Source organism: Erithacus rubecula (assembly GCF_903797595.1).
Source record: "Erithacus rubecula genome assembly, chromosome: 1".
Lineage (NCBI taxonomy): Eukaryota > Metazoa > Chordata > Aves > Passeriformes > Muscicapidae > Erithacus > Erithacus rubecula.
This window is the reverse complement of record NC_136658.1, coordinates 82,065,104-82,084,728: the sequence shown is the minus strand read 5'-3', so window position 1 is coordinate 82,084,728 and position 19,625 is coordinate 82,065,104. Positions and strand designations below refer to the sequence as shown.

General features: G+C 37.8%; 1 protein-coding gene across 33 annotated transcripts in view; it reads left to right on the top strand.

Annotated features, from left to right (window-relative positions):
- Nucleotides 1-19,625, top strand: part of INPP4A (inositol polyphosphate-4-phosphatase type I A) — a 113,962-nt gene that overhangs the window by 57,331 nt on the left and 37,006 nt on the right. For 24 of the 33 annotated variants that reach the window (XM_079300238.1, XM_079300230.1, XM_079300236.1 and 21 more), the window contains 9 exons: nucleotides 9,604-9,663; nucleotides 11,966-12,184; nucleotides 13,003-13,047; nucleotides 14,470-14,588; nucleotides 14,704-14,820; nucleotides 15,825-15,904; nucleotides 16,336-16,447; nucleotides 17,393-17,483; nucleotides 18,178-18,325. In XM_079300238.1, the coding sequence (XP_079156364.1) occupies nucleotides 12,079-12,184; nucleotides 13,003-13,047; nucleotides 14,470-14,588; nucleotides 14,704-14,820; nucleotides 15,825-15,904; nucleotides 16,336-16,447; nucleotides 17,393-17,483; nucleotides 18,178-18,325 (818 nt within the window). In that variant the 5' untranslated portion in view covers nucleotides 9,604-9,663; nucleotides 11,966-12,078. Of the gene's footprint in view, nucleotides 1-1,537; nucleotides 1,559-9,603; nucleotides 9,679-11,965; nucleotides 12,185-13,002; nucleotides 13,048-14,469; nucleotides 14,589-14,703; nucleotides 14,821-15,824; nucleotides 15,905-16,335; nucleotides 16,448-17,392; nucleotides 17,484-18,177; nucleotides 18,326-19,625 lie in introns of those variants that run through there. The other 9 variants (XM_079300240.1, XM_079300220.1, XM_079300232.1 and 6 more) reach the window with 3 other exon arrangements.

Sequence of the window (19,625 nt, the reverse complement as noted above, 5' to 3'; positions counted from 1 at the left end):
TTTTCTTTCTTAATTGCATAAAGAAAGTTATTAATAGATTTTCCCTTTTCAGAACTGGAAAACATCCAGAAAGACATTTGCTCACACTTTCCAAATACAAGTTTGCTTCTAAATGGAGACCAAACATGGAAGAATTTAGAATGTTAGGTGATTGTTTTGTATAGTTCTGAGCAGATGGAAACAGCTGTTTAGTTCTTAGAATGTTTAAGTTGGTGATTTTAAATTGTCCATGAACTATGCAAATAAAGTTAGTGGGAAGTAACTGAGGAATACAACCCACGATCAGTTGCTTTAAATTAGCTTGTTCTTCCACTGGAAAATTTTCAGGGCATTTTCTAATCATAAAATATTGAAAGCTATTGATAACTGAGTTTATTCATGTCCCATTTAGTTTTGTCAAGCAGTTCTAGCTTATTTCACTTCTAAAAGTTAAAAAGTTGAGTTTTGTGACATTTGCTGTTTTAGAAAAATAGTTTGATGAAGATGCAGTGCAGTGATGTCTGTGATTCACAGAGTGACTCTCTGTGGGCTGATAAACATACTATGTTTTCAGTGGAAACAGGTATATTGTTCTTGTAATGTGGAAATTATCCAAATGATCACAAACTGTCCTGAGTAGCCTCTTATGGCTAGCTCTCATTCTTGCATCTTTAGTCTATAAAGATTCTGTAAATAAAGCTGTAGAGAGGAGTTCTGCAGACCTGAAAAGGCTGGAAGCAGTAAAATTAGTGTTCCTAACTGTTGAAGAAATTATCTCATAAAGCATGGGACTTCAGCATCTGCTGGTGCATGTAAACAGTGAAGAATGGCACAAAATTCCACATATGTACTGTTTCACTCAGAATCTTTTTTATGTAAGTGTAAGATGAAACCCATGTCATATTTAAAGACAAGTAGTTGTTGTTGTTATAATTAAAAGTCATTACAGCCTGATCCAGGAATCATTACTTGGCTAGATCCAATAATTACTGGAAAAGAAATAATGCTTCTGTATAGGGAAAAAGTCTCAATAAGTAACTGCAGTTAAATTCACTGAACACATAAAGCATGTACCTCTCTCGTGCTGTAATGCTCATCTTTTTCCTCCCCCACTGGACTGTGTGTGATTTCATTCTGGTGGTGGGTATGTGGGGGCATTTCAGCAGTTGTCTGCACCCAAAGGATTTCAGATACTGAAGGATCTGAATATCTGAGGAATATGATGTTCTTGTTGGTAGTTTCTTCTTCTTCACTCTAGGATCCACTTAGGGTCATTTTTATATTTGCTGACAAGCTTTTAAACTTGGTTCTCTTTTTGCTGGTCTGCAGCTCTGAGTTATGTCCAGATTTACTGTATGTGATACCATACATACAGCTGGTCACTCTAGAACTAGTTTTGCCCTGCCTTAAGTCTGCAGTTCTTTAAGTGACCATGGGTGAGCTATAGCCACAGTCCCTCCAAGTGCCAGCTCTGTACCCTCTCTCTTTTATCCCATGCTTCTGCTCCATCCTATGTCTCCAAGTCTGAAGGCCTCTGCTATCATACCAGGCTCTTATTTTTCTACACTAAATCATCCTGGTGGGTTGTGAAATGATGATGGTACCATGCAAATATAAACAAAAATAAAAACAAAGAGCTGTAGGCAAAATTATAATTTCTGCTGCCTTGCTGTAGAGGTTTGACTGCTGAGGTAGGCAGCATGCTTATGAATTTCTGATAAAGTGTGGTGGGAGGCAACAGAAGTTAGCAAAAGTCAGTGTCACTGTGGCTTGCCTTAACATGCAAAAAATGAAAGATATATCAGTCATGGGAGTGAGTTAGTCATGAACTTAAGAAAGGAAAGTAATTTGGGATACATCATTCACATTTTTAGGCTTTTTTTATATTCATGCAAAATTTGCTTTTTAAAAAAGTGCTTCCAAATTTAGGTAAATTTGGCCTGTAGTAACATACCAGTTTTAGAAGCCATGTAAGTGTTTGGAGAATTGACAAAACTTTGACATTTAAGTTCATATTTTTAAGTACTGAGTGCTGCAAGGAACTCAACAATAATATACACTCTTTGTATTTGCATACCATTTATATATTTTTTTTAATTTTTTTTTTTGTGATTGTTGCTATCATCCCTGCAGCAGTTGGTATTTTTTAAAATACATTTTTGAAGGCCCTTTAGAACTGCATCAGTTCTAAAGATTGATCAGTACTTGCTGCTGAAAACAAGCCAGTAGATTATGCTTACAGTTACTTGAAAATTGTTTTTAAAAGCCTTGTAGTCCAGGAAACCATGGCCATACCCTATAGGAATCTTAATATCCTTCAAATTCTTGCAATTTTGGACTGAATTGTTTATTACATCTGGTCTGTTAGTAGCTGAGTGTGAAAGAAAAGAATGTTATCACTGAATAATGCACAACACATTTTATATATATATATATATAACTGCAGCTATACAAGTACTTGTTATCTTCTCTGTCTGAATGGAGCATTTTAACCTGTAGTATGTTGGTGTGAGGAGACATGAACCTTTAAAATAAGTACCTGCAACATTTTTATTTATCCTCAGGAGTTTGTATGTTTGCTCATCTTACACATGTAAACCATCAGAGCAGTTACTTTTGTTACTCTTACCAAACTTTACATTTGGTTGTTTCTGTCTCAGAGCTAGCATCATAATATGTACTACAAGACTTTTTTTTTTTCTAATAACTCTTTTACTCAATCACACCTCAACAAAGAATATAGTATTTTGGTAAGGCCAATAGTCAAAACTGGGGAAACTCACAGGATTTTTCACAAGTAGGGAACAATTATTAAAATATGGTATTCTAATAGAAATCTATTGACCTTAGATACTGATTTGTAATGAAATTCATAGAAATATGTCATTGACATTTGGTCTGATTTCCTCTTATGAAGCTTCAAAGACAGTCAAGCCACTAATCTATTTTCTTTGTACCTTATGTTCTTTATTTATTCCAGTTTTGTGCTACGATTTAGCTTTTTTTAATTTAGCAGCCAAATACAGCCAGTTTCAATATATTCCAAGTGTTATTCTGGTATGTTTTAAAGTGATTGATGATCATCAATTCACACTATGATTCCTACATGGTTAAGTTTCAGTTGTTCTGCTATGAGTTAATCACAGAATGAGTCAGGTTGGAAGGGACCGCAGTGGGACATCTGGTCCAGCCTCCCTCCTCTAGCAGGGTCATCCCAGAGCACATGGCACAGGATTGTGTCCAGACAGTTTTGGAGAATCCCCAGTGAGGGAGACTCCACATCCTCTCTGAGCAATCTGTTCCAGTCCTTGGTCACCTGCAGAGTAAAGAAACTCTTCCTCTTATTCAGGTGGAACTTCCTGGGCATCAGTTTCAATCCATTGTGTCTTGTATTGCTTGGCACCAACAAGAAGGGCTGGCTCCATCCTCTTCTCACCCTCCCTTCAGATACTTGTATACTCTCATGAGGTCAGCTCTCAGTCTCTTCTCAAGGCTGAACAGGTCCAGCCTTCTCAACCTTCCCTCATGAGAGAGATGCTCCAGTCTCTTCATCACCTTTATTACCCTCCCTGGCCTTGCTCCAGGAGCCCCATGTCTGTCTGGCACTGAGGAGCCCAGAACTGGACACAGCACTCCAGATGTGACCTCACCAGGGCTGAGCAGAGAGGCAGGATCACCTCCCTCCACCTGCTGCCATTGCTTTTCCTGATGGCACGCCGTTGTCCTTCTTGGCCCCAAGGACTCACTGCTGGCTTGGGGACAGCTTGTTGTCCACCAGGACCCCCTGGTGCCTCCTCAGAGCTGCTCCTCAGCAGGTCAGCCCCAGCCTGTGCTGGTGCCCAGGGTTATTCCTCACAAGGTGCAGGACTCTGCATTTGCTTTTGTTGAATTTCAGATGGTTTTTCTCTGTCCATCCCTCCAACCTCTCAAGGCCTTTCCAAAGGGCTGCACAGCCTTCTGTGGTATCAGCCACTTCTGCCAGCTTTCTGTCACTAGAGCTTGCTGAGGAGGCATCTCCCCTTCATCTAAGTCCTTGATGAATAAGTTGCACAGTAGTGGGCCCAGAATTGAAGCTTGGGGGACACCACTAGGGACTGGCCTCCTGTAACTTGTCAAGAGATTATTTTGAGAAATTGGCAGGAAACCAAAGCAACACACCCCCTCTATTGTGTGTTACAGGGTGATCTTACTGTTTACCCATTAAAAAAGGGTAAAAAAGGCATTAAAAAGGATTCCTTCCACTGGGGCAGCTGTTCCACCGAGGCGTTGAGATGAGAACAGTGGTGGGAAGCACAGACTGTTGTTGGCCTCTGAGGAGTTGTGCTTGTGCTTCCAACCTGCAGCATCCCACCACTTGTTCACATGACTCCAGAAAGAAATGCAGGGAAGAGCTGTGCAGTCAGTGTCTTGGCCTGCAGCAACCCTCTCTCCCATCAATTAGAAAGGTCAATGTAAGCAAACAAATAATTCTGTTTTCCAGGAAGAAGAAATGAAAGCAGCACAAAGGAATCAGATACTGGAACAACAGAATAAAAATATTTGAAAGGATATCTAGTATTGTAGCCATTAGGCATAGTGTAGGCATGTACACTGTAAGTAAAAAAGTTACATGATTAGAAATACATGAACAAAACATAGTTCAGAAACACAAAACAAGTGTTGATGGAAAAATATGCACCAGCAGATTTGCATTAGTAGCTTAAGACTCCAGTTTTGATATGCTGCCTAAATCTTAGTAATAACCTTTGTGGAACATTACTCCTACACTAACATTTATTTTTAATTTTCTAAATACTTGACACTGTTTCAAATCCTGAGTCAATTAGTTATATCTTATTGAAAACACGTGTTAGAGAAAGAATTGGTGCATTGCTGGTTTGGTTTTAGATGCTGTTGTGTATTTTTAGTTTATATAAACATTTAAAAGTGTAAGTGTCAGAATCACAGTGAGTCAGAACAATGCCATGTGGAAATGAAGAGTGCTTGAGAGATTTTTTTGGTGTGCCTGTGACCTAATGGGTCATTCCTTTCCATGTGGGAAAATATAGGGTCAGGAAAATGAAGTTTTCACTGTGACTGTGAGCTGCAGTCCTGTTGCCCAGGTGAAACTCTGATTTCAGAGCAGGTTGTCAGATCCCGTCACACACATAGAGGACAGTGCTATCAGTGCACTGTGATTCCTGAGTTGACCAGGATACATTAACTTTAATTAGTGCTACATTAGTCTCTGGAGTGGGTGATTATTATAGTCAGGTAGATCAGGTGGTTCCCTAGACATTTTGTTGTAATCCAAACTTGACCAAAACTTCTGATTAGAGATGTCATTTCAGTGCTTTTATCCCTCTGTCTTGTCTATGGTCCTGCTGTTATTACCTGAGGGGCAATATGATAATGCATTGATCTGTAATCAACAGCAGTATGAAATCTTTAGCAAATGTTGTGTTCTCTTGTGTTCTGGTTCATCTCCATTTCGAGACATAAAGTGTTGAGGTTACGATTTGTTTGTGGTTTTTGGGTTTTTGGTGCTTTTTGGTGGTTTTTTCCTTGTAGTTTTTTGTTTTGGTTTTGTTTTGGTTTGGTTTATTTGTGTCTTTTGGGATTGGTTGGTTTAGGGTTTGGTTTTTTTTCTTTTCTTTTTTTGTGTTTTGGGGGTGTGCTTGGGAATTTTTGTGTGGTTGGTTGGTTGGTTGGTTGGTTGGTTTTCTTTAATTGAATTTTTTTCCTGCCTTTGTTCCCCTGCCTCACTCTTTATTGCAGCAGGAGGAGCTCAGAGAGGGAGTTATGCTCTTTGTTTTTTCCAATTAGAACAGTGTCTTTCTGCATTGTTAGCTTCATGGTTATAATGGAAGACTGCTCTAGGAGAGGCAGGTGTTGGGAGGGTGTTGAAAGGACAATCAAATTCAGAGAAGTGTTTCCAGTCCAAACTCCTCAACAGAAAATATGTTCCCTGTTCTCGGTAGGCAGCGTGAGAACCCCATGGGGATAGATGTCATCCCATGCACAGGAAACTTTACCACAAAGTAAAGCACAGCACATTTCTTGTAAACAGGGTAAAGGTTAATTTGGGGTTAAAGACCATTTGTAAGCTGTTTCAGTTTCTGTTGGTAAAGTGACAGAGGAGGCTGAGAGGGTTGGACTTCAAATTTCCCGATAGCAAAACTCAGCATTTTCCATGGCATTGGGCTGCACTCAACTTGATAAAAGCTGTTCTGCAAAGTGAAACAGAGCTTTGCTTTTTCCTTTTTAGCTAAGAGATGTGTGTTGCAAATGATGACTTCCACCTGTGGATGTATTTTTGTGCTCCTAGAAGCACTAAAGGAATAAAAATACTGCGATGACAAACGAAATTAAAACAATGTCTCATTAAGAAGAATTCTAATTGTATTTCTGTTGTGAATATGGACAAATAGTTTTAATTTGCACAGAGAACTAAGTGGCCTAAATTGCAGTTTCCTGTTAAAAGTACTCAAATATATGAAAGAGGTAAAATTGGGGTTTTAGGTTATTTGAGTTTGCTGAAGTTCATAGGGGGAAAGGATCATGAAGAAGTTTTGTGACTTACAAACTTATCTGCAATTAAGTGGGATCTGTGGAAATTTGGAAAATTTCCACAAATGGAAAAGGAGAGCTAGAAGAAAGCAAGCCAATTCCTGGTGCTGAAATGTCCTTTTATCTAAAAATCACTGACAGGTTGCATTCAGGGATTTCCACATTGTACAAATACATTTGTGATACCTTGTGATGATTTCATTTTCTTGTGGAAGACTTTTCCCTGTTCTTGCTGTGGTTACTCACTCAGAATCCTCAGAGGAGCTTCAGAGAGTGACAAGAACATTCTTCAGGTCAAACTCAATATTTTTGTCTTCATTAATCAAGGTTCTGGTGTGTAGGAGAAGGGAACGTTTAACCAGATTAGGGTTAAATGAGGAGAAACTAGACTTGAGAAGATACAGAGAGGGGGAGATACAGCCCCTTTGTGGAGCTGGCAAATTGACACCTAGCAAGTGTGTCTGTGGGGAAATAATGTCAGTGGAAGGCAAAGATTCAGACTGGATGCTGGCATCACATATTTTTTTGCCTTCCCAAAGCCTAGATCATGGAATGAATGGACTGAAACTGTTGTCAACCTATGGATCTGCAGTAGACATACTCTATGTTGTTGCTCTATGAGTTTGGCTGGAAGGATCTGACTAAAGGTGCCAAATTCATGGCTTTGACTTTTCCTGTTTTGATCTGTGTGAGATTCAGGACATTCAGTGTCTCATTAAATGAGACAGAAGAGAAAATAGCTCTTAATTGGAGAAGGTCTTAGCTGGTTTAGAAGGTTTAGCTGGGAGCTGCTGTCCTTTGAGCTGATGCTCTGCTCATGGGTTGCCTCTGTAGCCATGAGTGATGGGCTCGATCCAGATCTTCATCTCAAATCCTTGCATGGTTAATAAAGTCCCTTGCATCAACTTTGAAACAGCTGTTGGAGGTGGGTTGCTGGAATTGCTGAAAGATTTGGTTTGAGCCAACATGTCAAATTTTGTTTCACTACCAAAGTTTTCTATTGTTGGAGGTAATAAATAAATAAAAAAACACTCCCTGCATGCTAGTTATACTAGAGATAGTATTCTTACATGAAAGGCAACATATTCATAACTTAACATAATTAGGCATTTCTTCCTTTCCATAATTTTTCCATATTGATACAGTAAATAGAATGTTAGTTGGAAACCAGGCCATGCTGCAGATGCAAAATGTTTCAGGTGATAGTCACTTTCGTGATTTTGTGTATTGTTAAAACATTTTTAATCAGAGAAATTATTTATTTGAAGAATGCAGTTGGCTGAAGGAATTCCCTTGATGTTTCAGAATGGATTTTTCAGGAACAAGAACCTTAATTGGTGAGGTTCAGGGAATAGTCTGGAGGGACTTGAGGCTCTCAAACTAATTGCAGTTCAGTAAGGAACCCACAACTACTTTTTCACGCTTTCTTGGAGATGATGGTAAAGTTTCAGCAACTTTTTCTGGGTTTTTTTAAACATTAAGGAAACTGTCACACTCTTTCTTTTTGTCTGTTATTCTTTTCATGTAGATATGTCAGTAAGATTTAGTCTTCCACTGCTGTTGCATTTTTTGCTTTTGCATCTTTACCTGATCAAATGCCATAAACCTAGAGCACTATGCCTGTAGAAAAGTACAGCCTCAAAGTAGACTTTGATTCAGTCAGTAATTGGGGTATCCTCTTGCTCCTGCTTATTGATGTGTGAATTGGAAAAATCCTGTTTTCTGCAGTTCTGTAAGAAGTGTCAAAAAAGTAGATGTTAGGCTGAAATAAGGTTTAATCTCACTTCATGTTTATTTAAGGGGTAGTTTGGTAGATTCTGTTTTCAAGAAGGGAACAGACCAACACACTTCATCAAAACAATTGGTGAGATGAGGAGAATATTAGCTTGTACAAACTAATCATCAGGGGTTTATTCTGGGGCTTAGATGATCATAATTTTTGCTTGAGATCTTGCAAGCAGAATGGGACCAACCAGACATCCCAAAATTTCAGTCCCAGAAGACACAAGGTCACGTATCTGAGCAGGGTGGCATCAGATGAAAACATCTTCCTCAGGGGAACTCACCCCTGCCTGAGCTAGTACAGATGTAGGAGGGATCCTGTTTGCCCAGCTGCAGCATCCATCATCTAAATAATTTTTATAATTAGAGAGAGGTATCTCCATGGGGTGACTCATCCCACTTACCTTGTTCTCTGGAAGTGCCTGTGTCTCACCACTGACTATACTGAGAACCTGAGTGGTGAGTTGAGATCAGAAACCTGCCTCCTATGTTCTTTAGGTGAGATGAAATCTTTCTGTAAAAGTGATAAGAGCTCATGTAGGGCTGGTGATTAAATCAAGAAACTGAGACTGGAATTCCCAATTTCTTTAAATTTAGTAAGGGATAAATGGGAGGTCTTAAAAGACATAGCCTTTTCATGTAAATGTACTTAAATGAGATGGCAGCATTATCAAATATGAACCTTCATTTGACCTGTAGTAAGCTTAAAAATAATTTGTTTTTACTGTATGCTCATTGCCAGCTGTTTGCAGAAGCCTTCCTGGTGTAGTATTTTCATCCAAAGGAGTTAGAGACCTACATCCTGATCCTTTGAACTTCTGTGTTTTGACACAGGATCTTTTCTTGTGACAGTAGCATTTATAACTCTTCCAAACAACATTTTGAAAGTTTAGCTGTAAAAAAGCAAACATAGTAAAAAATGCTGTCTTATACTTAAGGTATCATACACATTCCTTTTTCTTGATGGCACCAAGCTTTTTGGTAAACATGTTAATGTATGTTTCTTACAGCTGTTCTACCCACTCACCAAATGCTTACCTGAAGTCAGTTCTTTTCAGCATAAGCTTATTTCTTTGTGTTCCTAATCTGGCAGGCTATTGCCTTGACTAATGCTGGGTGAGATCCAGCAGAAGATCACTCAGTTTTTCTATTTTCAATAAACTTTATTGTGAGCACTGGTAATCAGAAGTTAAATTTACAGTTAATCTGAGAATAGTACATGCCCACTGGTTGTGATTTATGCAGTATAAAAAGACTGTGAATTTATGATGATTATTTTGTTGATTTTTCTAGATGTGGGTTTAACTGTTATGATGTGCAAAATCCCTCCCCACATGAGGAAAAGAGCCCTTTGTAAGTATGATCCTTGTAAGTATTGTAAAGATACATCATTAGATGATAAATTAATATTGCAATTTAAATGAATAGTTGAGGTCTTAGAGAGCCTTGGAAAATTGTGCTCAGTAATATTTAAATAGAAATAGCTCCATAACAAATTAGATGCCTGACTCTATTTTAACTTATCAAGGATTGACCCTTTTTAAGAATGTCAGGAATTGCAGAGATTTTAGCTGAAAATAAGTCAGACTCTTGAACTTAATTGCTCTTTGACCTGTACCTGTGTTAGTTATTCTCTAATATGTTATTTGTAGATTTTGGGGGAAGGGACTATGGCATCCTGTCTAAATCTCTGCAAGTACATTTTGTAAGTCTTTTCATCAGGCAGTTTTAATAGACTTACAGACTGTTAAACGTCACATTATATGAAGAACAAACCAAGGAAAGCCAATTGCTGAAAGAAGTGAAAAAATAGGAGAATGGGAAGCCTTAGAAACTGTCAAAGAATTTTGATGGAAGTTTTATTTGAATAAATACCAGGACATTCAGTACTGTTTGACAAAGATTGGTTATTCACTAGCCACTTAAACATTAATAAATTCAATAAAGCTTTTTTACTGTGTTCAGTCAAGCCTTGGAACAACCAGGTTGGCTAGAGAGGTACATTCTTGTCCAAAACCAATTGGACACAGTTCTGAAAAGCTTTCTTTGAGCAAGGGGGTTGAATTAGATAAACTTCAGAATTTATCTGACCTCAACTATTCAGTATGAATTGGAAAGCTGCCTGCTTTAATTTTTGGCTGTCAGAAATTATATCTATAGGCAGAGTGTTGTTTTGTATGCTGTCACTGAGTTTCAGAGCTTTGGGGATGGGATGTTCAGAGATCTAATTTTTTTTTTTTCCTATTTGAAATTGACTTATGACATATCATAAAAATCTGACCTGAATCACATTCTTAGTTCTGAGTGGCAACAGACTGGCCTACCTTGTAGACACGGCCCAGATTCTTTCTTCCCTAGAGTGAGATCCTCATTTAAAACCTAATTCCTGTTCTGTTGTAGATGGCCAGGGCTGTGTTGTCTTACATGCTTAACTTGCATTTGAATTTTTTGGTGTCCAGTGAAGCAGTGATAGTTAAGAAGAAGCTTGAGTGCCCCATGGAGAGAGAAGATTCTTTTGAAATCTTCCAGAGGGAGATGCTGACTAATTAAATTCAGAGACTTAAGTTAAGCAGGTTGAATGTTCCTTTGGTGGCCTGCAGACAGATTTAAAGTGGTGTTTTAGAACAAAATGTATCTAGGTGCTTTATTTAATTAGAATGCATCTTGCTCATTGTTAGGTCCATCAACCTAAAAGGAAAATAAATATCCTCCCATTTTGAGTTGTGGTTCAAATGTTTTGTAGAATGACTAAGAGGCTGCTGGGAAGGTGATAGTTACTCTATTAGTACTTTTCAGATTTATCAGATTTTACTCCTCACTTGCTAAATTAATGGAGTTTGTCATAAGAGTATAAAACAAATACAAAACCTCCCTAACTGCAGTACTAGCATGGTTAATTGAAGGAACATTCTTATTTTAAATGGTAACCAGATTTTCTGTAGGCTTTTTTCCCTACTGTAATTTTTTACTTCATAGGCATTGTAAAGGGAAGGACTGTTGTGGATGTCTGTAGTCCAGAAAAGTGTAGGGTGGAGGAAAAGCACAGATGCTGCCATCTGCCACATCAGCAGGCATCCCTTGTTGCTTTTTCTTTCCACCACCATCCCAGAATTTCAACCTCTCTCTGACCCAGTAAGCTTTATTTATAGTTTTCATTATCCCTTTCTCATGGCAGTAGAGCCTAGAACAACACAATGTGCTGACACTGTCAACATTTCCTGCCCTTTTGTTATGTGCTCCACCAACCTGTTGTCCCTTTGTCCTTATCCCTAGTGCTTCCTTTGCAGACAGAGGCCCCATCTGACGAATTTACTTGTGATCCCCAGGGATTAGAAACCAGGAAACTTCATTAAGGATGGTTTAATAACTTAGACAAAGGAGAAGAGCAGCTGGTCTGTTAACGTGTCTCTCTCAAGCCCCATTCTCTGACAGAAAAGCTTTCTTGCACGTGGTCTAGATTTCAACAATTTGCTGTAAAATGCTACAGATGTACAGTTCATGCAAATGGAGTTACTGTGCATTAGATCTGCCTTGAGCATTTTGTTTTAGTTACCTGAGATGATTTTATGGCAGCTGGTTTGCTACTGTTGAAAAGAACAGTAGCTGATGGTGACCTACAATTTTGGTATATGTTTTTGCTTTCTCTGTTGCTTAGCATGGTAATGTTAGAGGAGTAGCAGTTGGACACAACCTGCTGCACTCTGCTACTCTGTGAGACAAACATCAGCAAAGCCAAGCAGCAAGAAAAGAAGGGCTCTTCATGAGAAAATGACAGCAAGAGAACACAGCCCCCGCCATGGGGCCAAATCCCGCACTGTGCAGAGAGCCTCCACCATTGATGTCACCTCTGACATGGTTGGCCTTTCTCTAACAGGTTTGTACCTTCCTGTCACCTATTGCTCTGCTGCTGCTCCTTTCAGAAGCTGCCTTGTACTAGTGTTGGCTTTTTTCTTTTAATTGCTCGAAGATTTAGATCTGGCTGGTTATCTGGTGGTAATGAGATAAAGGAATTATGCTAAAAAGTTCTAAAAATCTTGAATTTGCTGCTTTTAAAACAGATAAAGCATGAAAAGCAGAGAGGGATTAAAAAATTAAGTTAGATTTGTGTAGTTATGTTTGTCACGCAAAAATAAGCAATGGGGAGAAAATAGCAAAATAATGTCAAAGCCTAGGAAGAGTCTTGGCAACTCCCTCTTTTGACATTGTATAAAATTTTCAAGAGAGTTCAGGGAGCTGAGGCTTGTCTCCCTTGTCTCTTATGGCTATTAAATTAGGATTCTAACCCTCAGAGGCTTTCTTTCATTAGTGAGAGAGATAAGTATTTCTAATTTTTTTCTTATTAACTACCACAGATTTAATAATTTGTCATTAACAGTGGCTCAGGCTTTAATCCTCTTGTTTTCTATTGAGATTAAGCATTTAATATTCGCATATTGCATATAATCTCACATTGCTTTACATATTTTAACATGTTTAATAAACTGAAATCTTCCCAGGTTTTCCAAATTATTATTAGATACCAAGGATTACCTGATAAATGTTTTAGATACCAATCATGGTTCACTGAATTAAAGAAAAATATTTTTTGTATAAAATGTAATTTCTTTCTCTGCGTGATTGCAACTTCAGTAAAGAATTCACATGGCAGTGATGTGAATTGGCTAATCTTGTGTTAAATTTTCTGATTTACAGGAAACATCCAGGATCCAGATGAGCCCATTTTAGAGTTCAGTTTAGGTAGGATTAGTGATTTTTATCCTAGTTTTGATAATTCATGCTGTTGAATATGTGTGGGGTTTTGTAATTGTTGATTTTGATGTACATTTCATATAGTAAGGTTTGCAATTTTGCTCAGATTTTTATGGAGATGTGGTACAATTTTCATGCTGCCTGTACAGTATCTTTTGATAAGCAGTCAGCAGTTTCATTTTGTGAAGTTTCTAAAAGTCTGTAACTAAAACATCAGTCCTATAAAATTTTAAATTTTTACTATGTGGATGTTATTATTATTAAATGTTTACTTTGTTTATATGAAGATGCAGTCAAGCTGCCTTCACTGTTATTAAGTCAGCTGTTCATGTCTTTAAGTAAACTGAAGATTTGCTGAAAGCACCATTTTAGTGCAGAATGTTTTCTAAAAATTGAGAATTACACATAGCTTCCTTCCTGGGGCCTTTGCTGTCAAGTGGTAATGCAAGATGCAGAAGTGACCTGAATTCTGAGATGGTTGAATTTGGACAAGAAACTTGTGCGTTGACTCACATCACTTGAAGAATAAGTGAAAAATATTTTCTTCATGAAAATTCAGTCCACTTTGACAACTGGGGGGTGTTTTTCTTGGTTTAATAGTGGAATGGTATTTGGAAGGTTATGGTCTTTACAGTATACTAATGAAAAATTAGAAAATTTTCTCATTTGTGTGTAATTGTCTTACTGATAATAATCTTTATTCAGAGCTGAATAAGGTACTTCAAATATTTTCAGATAAATTAAAAATATCTAGAATTACAAAGCTGTTACTGCTAAATTTCAGAATTAACTTTCTGCACATAGCTGAAGCAGGGTTGGACCACACTGTAGAATTTGGCTCTGAAGTTTAATGTAATTTTGTAGAGTTCACTCGTTGAAAATTTTGGCAATTGTTCCCTACTCACCATAGTCCTTTTCCAGCAGTTAAACTCTCAGTAACATTTTAGAGGAAATAAATTGCTGTCATCTTACAATTACAAGCTGGTTTTCCTGCTTGATCAATGTTAAGGCACTTCTGCTGGTTCTGCCTGGGCAAATGCCATTTGCTAATGGGCTTAATGGAGCGTGACTTCTGATCAAATGCAGCCACACTCATGAGATTCCCAGGGGAAAACCTATGCATGTGGGCTGTTAGAATGAGCTTGCCAAAGGGGGGATAGGCATGTGTTGGAAGAGAACAAGTTTAAATTGCAGCTCTAGAGCTTGGAGCCAGACTGAGCTGATTGCATGTTTACTGTTTGCATGCGGAAAGGTGAGTGATGTCTGCTTTTATAATGTGGTAGAATGAATATTAAGCCTTTTGTGGTTTGATTGCTGAGGATATATAATGTGGTTTTATAAAAATGTAGTCTTACATCAATATGTAAAAGATCCTGAATCTAAATTTCTTTATCTGTTGCATATCTAAAGCTTGCAGTGAGCTGCTAACTCCATCACTAGATCGAAAACCAAATAGTTTTGTAGCAGTGAGTGTAACTACTCCTCCCCAGGCATTCTGGACAAAGCATGCACAGACAGAAATTATTGAGGTAAGTGCTGAGGTACTTCTAGATTATATTTAAAATCAAAGCTAACACAGGAATAATTTCTTCCCTAATAAATACCACCTTACATTAACTTCTGGCTTTTTGTTTATGGTTACAGGGAACAAGCAATCCTATCTTTCTCAGCAGCATTGCCTTTTTCCAAGACTCTCTTATCAATCAAATGACACAAATCAAACTCTCCGTGTATGACGTCAAAGATAGATCTCAGGGAACAGTAAGTGTTCTTTATTTTACTGCCTGCCCAGTCAGTGTGGAGCAAGGAAATGATAGGCAGAGAGATAAAATTATATATCATTTCTGAGAAAACAAAGGGGTAGCAGCACTTATCATACAGAGAACAAGATGGGTAGGGAAAGGAGGAACTAATGAGACTGGCTTCTCAGAGTGAGAAGCATTGCCAGTTTTCCCAAATAAGGCTTGTCTGCAGCAAGTTTGGAAACCATGGATTTAAATAAAAAAGGTCCTGTCACTTGTGCTCTTACATTGTGGACATCTTTAGCAAACTCGACAACAGATGGGATCCAATATCCCTAACTGAGGCTTCTAGTCTTTGCCAAAACGCCATAATGAACCTGTCCTTTGGAACAGAGTACCTAAATTCCAGGAATCACCCTGCCCTGATACATTAGATTTTGTTCAGGGGTAAGGTTTGTTCCTTCACTGGAAAAACTTTAAGTGTCAGCCTCCTACATTGCTACTTGGATCTGAGGGCAATACAGGCCATTTATTCTTAGGCTGTTGTCCAGAATACTGTTTCAGGCTCCATGTGTCTGCTCTTCCATGGCTTCCTCAGGGGCAGCAGAGCTATCCCTCTCTGTTCAGTGCTTCATGGGGAAGCTCTAGGGAAAAATGAATACCTCCTGAGGAAGTAAGTTCTCCAGGAGGAGACAAATTTGGGTCAAGGATGCAGGCTGAGCCCTGTTCAGTCATTGCTTTCAGTGTTCCTGTGTTGCTTGGCCTAAGCTCATATATCCTATATCCTATATCCACCTATAGAGAACAAAAATGCATATTGTACTCCAGAAGAAGAAAAGCTTTCATATATTATCAAATACATTAAATTTTAAGATATTTTAATTAGTTATATATGGCATATTTAGTTATGGTTTTGCTTTGGGACTTTCATGTATAATAATTGTGTTTTGCACTTCAGTGCTGTGGTCAAAGCCTTTGTTGACTGTAAAGGTAAATACAATTCTGGAACTCATCTTCTTTCAGATGTATTTGTTGGGTTCTGGGACATTCACTGTAAAGGATCTTCTTCAGGAGAAATACCACAGGTTGCACATAACACTAAGGTTTGTAACAGTTTCCTTCTTTTAAGTGTTAATTCTTGAAAACGTGCTTAAGATGCGATGAAAACATCTTATGTAATGACTTAGTTGAAAATAGACTTCATTAAACTCCCTTGTTTTGATATCAAGTATATTCTGATTATCAAAATGTGTGAATACATGCATTTCTTCTCATTGTCATGTTAGCCTCAAATGTATAAACTGAGCACAGAGCACTGCCTAGGCTGCCTTCAATTCCATACAACATCCTTATGGAATAAGGGGAATGTTCTCCTATTTGTATAACCCATTTTAAAATTATTCCAAATGAAGTTGAAAAGCTTCCTATTTAAAATGTTCTTTAAGTTTGAAGATTAATAGCCTTTTATAAGTGTCTCCTTGTTGATGAACAGGTCCTCCTCCAAAAAAATCTCAACGCAGAGTATTTGTTGCAGGTCGGCTGAAAGTGACCGTGTTGGTAACATCACAGTTATTGGATGGCAGATGGAGGAAAAATCTGACCAAAGGCCTCCAGTGACAAGGTCACCTGATACAATTAATGGAAGGGTGAGTATGAGCATTGTACCAAATTCAGAAAAATGCAGATTTAATGTCAGCACTGAAATAAGCTAGGTTGACATCTGCCATCAATGTTCCTGTCCCTCCTGATATTTAGTAGTGCTGTACATTTTTAAAATACTGTCAGGAGCAGCCTAATGTTGATGAAGCCATTTTGAGTTTAGTAGAGCTCTTGCTGCTCATGTGTGTAGTTAAAAGTCTTGGGAAAAATATTTTAATTTTCAATGATAAAGCTTTAGCATCAAGTACTCATGTTCTTCATTGGAAGAGGCTTCTGGTACTGTTCATTGGTGCACTTGGTACATGGATAACCAGTTTCAGAGATATGTGGTATTTAATTTCACATTGTGAATTGGAAGGTACCATTAAACAAAACTACAATGAGGATGCTAGGGAATTCCCAGAATTTTAGTAAAACTGAAGAGGTTATTTGACTATTAGATTTTTTTTTTCTTGATCCCCAAATAATTGTTTAAAAGCAGATGTTTACAGCACTTTCTCAGCCTAAATATATATTTAATTCTGTAAAGCTTGTGTTCTGAGTTCTTGGTGATCATTGCACTCCTATATGTGTATTATATTCGTGATGTGCATTAGAATCCCTTTCTATCCTCCTGATCTATTCATGCCTATTGATGCAGTACCAATGAGGACTTTGAAGCTGTGCTACCATAAGTAGTTGAAAGGCTGGATGAAAATTTTTGTGGCATTTTGAACTAGAAAGTAGAAGTAAATAGGGATGCTTAAGATTTATTATTCCAGCCTGCAATATATTTTGTTCACGGTAAAAATATTTGAAATATTTATTTAAAGCGTATGTGGAGTTGAATATTTATTTGAAGTCTCTGTGATAGGTCATCACTGCATATTGCTTGGGCACTGAGGTTTCATTCTTTACCATTTCTGTTTTTTCTTGTTTTTGTTTTTGTTCAGACTGTGTTGCCAGTTGATGAAAGTTTAACAGAATCCTTAGGAATCAGATCCAAATATGCTTCATTGAGGAAGGATGCACTACTGAAATCTGGTAAGCTGCCCTGGGCTGTAACAAGTAAGCTTTAGGTATCAATAAAAGCTAATCTCTCCCTGTGTGCCTGTGGCCCCAGGGCATTTCAGCAGATGTTTCATTTGAATGTTGAATAGGAACAAGCTGCTGATTGAGCAGTCCTTTGAGGGTCATACCAGAGTAAATCATTTTGTCATAGGCACTGTTCTGTATTGTAAAAACAGCAGAAGCAAACTTTTGCCATTAAGTTGACTGTAATATAACACTTTCCATGCAATTTCATAGTCTGTTCCTAAGCAATTGTTGCAGGGTGAGAAGAGGGACAGAGGAAAGCAAGAGGCTTTAAAAAAAGAATCTTGTAGAAAGGTTAGTTTTCCAGCTAATGATTGAATGAGAGGAAAATGCATAGCACATTGACCAAAAAAAAAAAAAAAAGGTTAAAGTATTTTAGAAGGTGAATATGTATTTAATTTAATTTCCTTAGCAGTGTAGTAAGTCATTTGGAGTGGAGGCTTTTCCTGCAAACACTCAAAGAATGGTCATTGCAGAATGGGCATGCTTGCAAATGGTAGACTGATGCCTGGTTAAACCAGATCTTTACAGCAGGATGTTTCAGCATGTTAGTGAACTGAAGCCAGTTACTTTAAGAAAGAAGACACTTTGTACACTTTTAAGTCAAACCCTAGGCTTAAATAATATCATTTTAATTCTTTAGTGTTTGGTGGTGCCATTTGCCGAATGTATCGTTTCCCAACCACTGATGGAAACCACTTGAGAATCTTGGAGCAGATGGCAGAGAGCATCCTGTCACTGCACATCCCTAGACAATTTGTGAAGCTGCTTCTAGAAGAAGATGCAGCAAGGTGAGTTTTGGGATGGTTTACTTGTGCAGTAATACAACAGTGATGTGACTATTATTGAGTAACAGAGGCATAAATATATCTGTATTATGCACTGACTACTCTGTGAGATAAGAAATGGCTTTGAGAGTCAGAAGAGTAGTTTTGAATGGAAAATAAAACAGAATAAAAGCAAGTAAAATAAAACTCTGTAGTACAGTAATGACATTGCCTCATTTTAGGAGGTGGGAGGGAAAAGGAAATCTGTTAAGCATTTTGTAGATTTATTTTGAACTTGCTTCTTTTTGAAGCAATTAACTCTCTTCCAGGCAACATATTCATTTGAGTGTTTCTTCCTGACATTTTTAGGCTGTGGTTTGCAAATCTAATGGTTTATGTATTCTTTATAAAGGCCAAGATTGGAATGTTAAAGGATTTTAGCTGTGTTTTTGAGTATTGGGCTTTTATTTTGACTGTGCTTGAATCCAGTCCTATAGATCTTAACTAAGTCTGAACTTAATTAAAAACTAATTAGTGCTCTCATTATTGTATATTAGGACATTTCAGTTCCTTTTGGATATCATGAAGTAAAATCATGGGTTAATCCATTCATTGTAGGTATTTTCATATTTTGTGAAAATGATGAATTCTCACAGGAAGATGGCAGAGACTTTTTGTAATGCATGGGAAAACTAATTTTGTTTCTGAACTTCACATTTATTCAATTTTATGATGTTATGTTTTTAGTGATGTGCACTTGATTTCTAGAAATTGAATGCTGTATCTTGTTCAGCTGTCCTGCTACAATCTTGATGGAGCAGGCTAGGGGTGTGCCATTGCACATGTAGTCATAGGTTATTTGTTTTTTATTTTGTATCTTTGTTTCTCTGCAGCTTTCCTCACAGTAGGTTTAAAAGCATCTATTCATTATGAGGTACAACCATAATAATAAAGAGTTGGCATGTTTTTCCATAAGGTGCCATGTATGATGGATGTAGGTTAAGGACTTGAAGATCAAGGAGAATTTAGGGTGAATGAGCAAAAAAGATGTGTCTTTCTGTAAGACTGTAGACAGTGAAGTTTGAGGCCTTGGCCATGAGATGTGACTATTCAGAGGCACTTGCTAAAATCATGCAGAGATCTGTGAATGCCTGTTGTAAACAGGTACTATTTAATAACAGCCCAGGTGATTGTTAATATGACCTTGTGGATGTACCCTGGGTGGTGTGGCTCAAAGGTAAATAAGCCTTTGTGTAATTACTGAGAAAGGCTCCCTTGTCTGTTCAGTTGAGGTGACCCTTAATAATGTGCACAATCACACTTT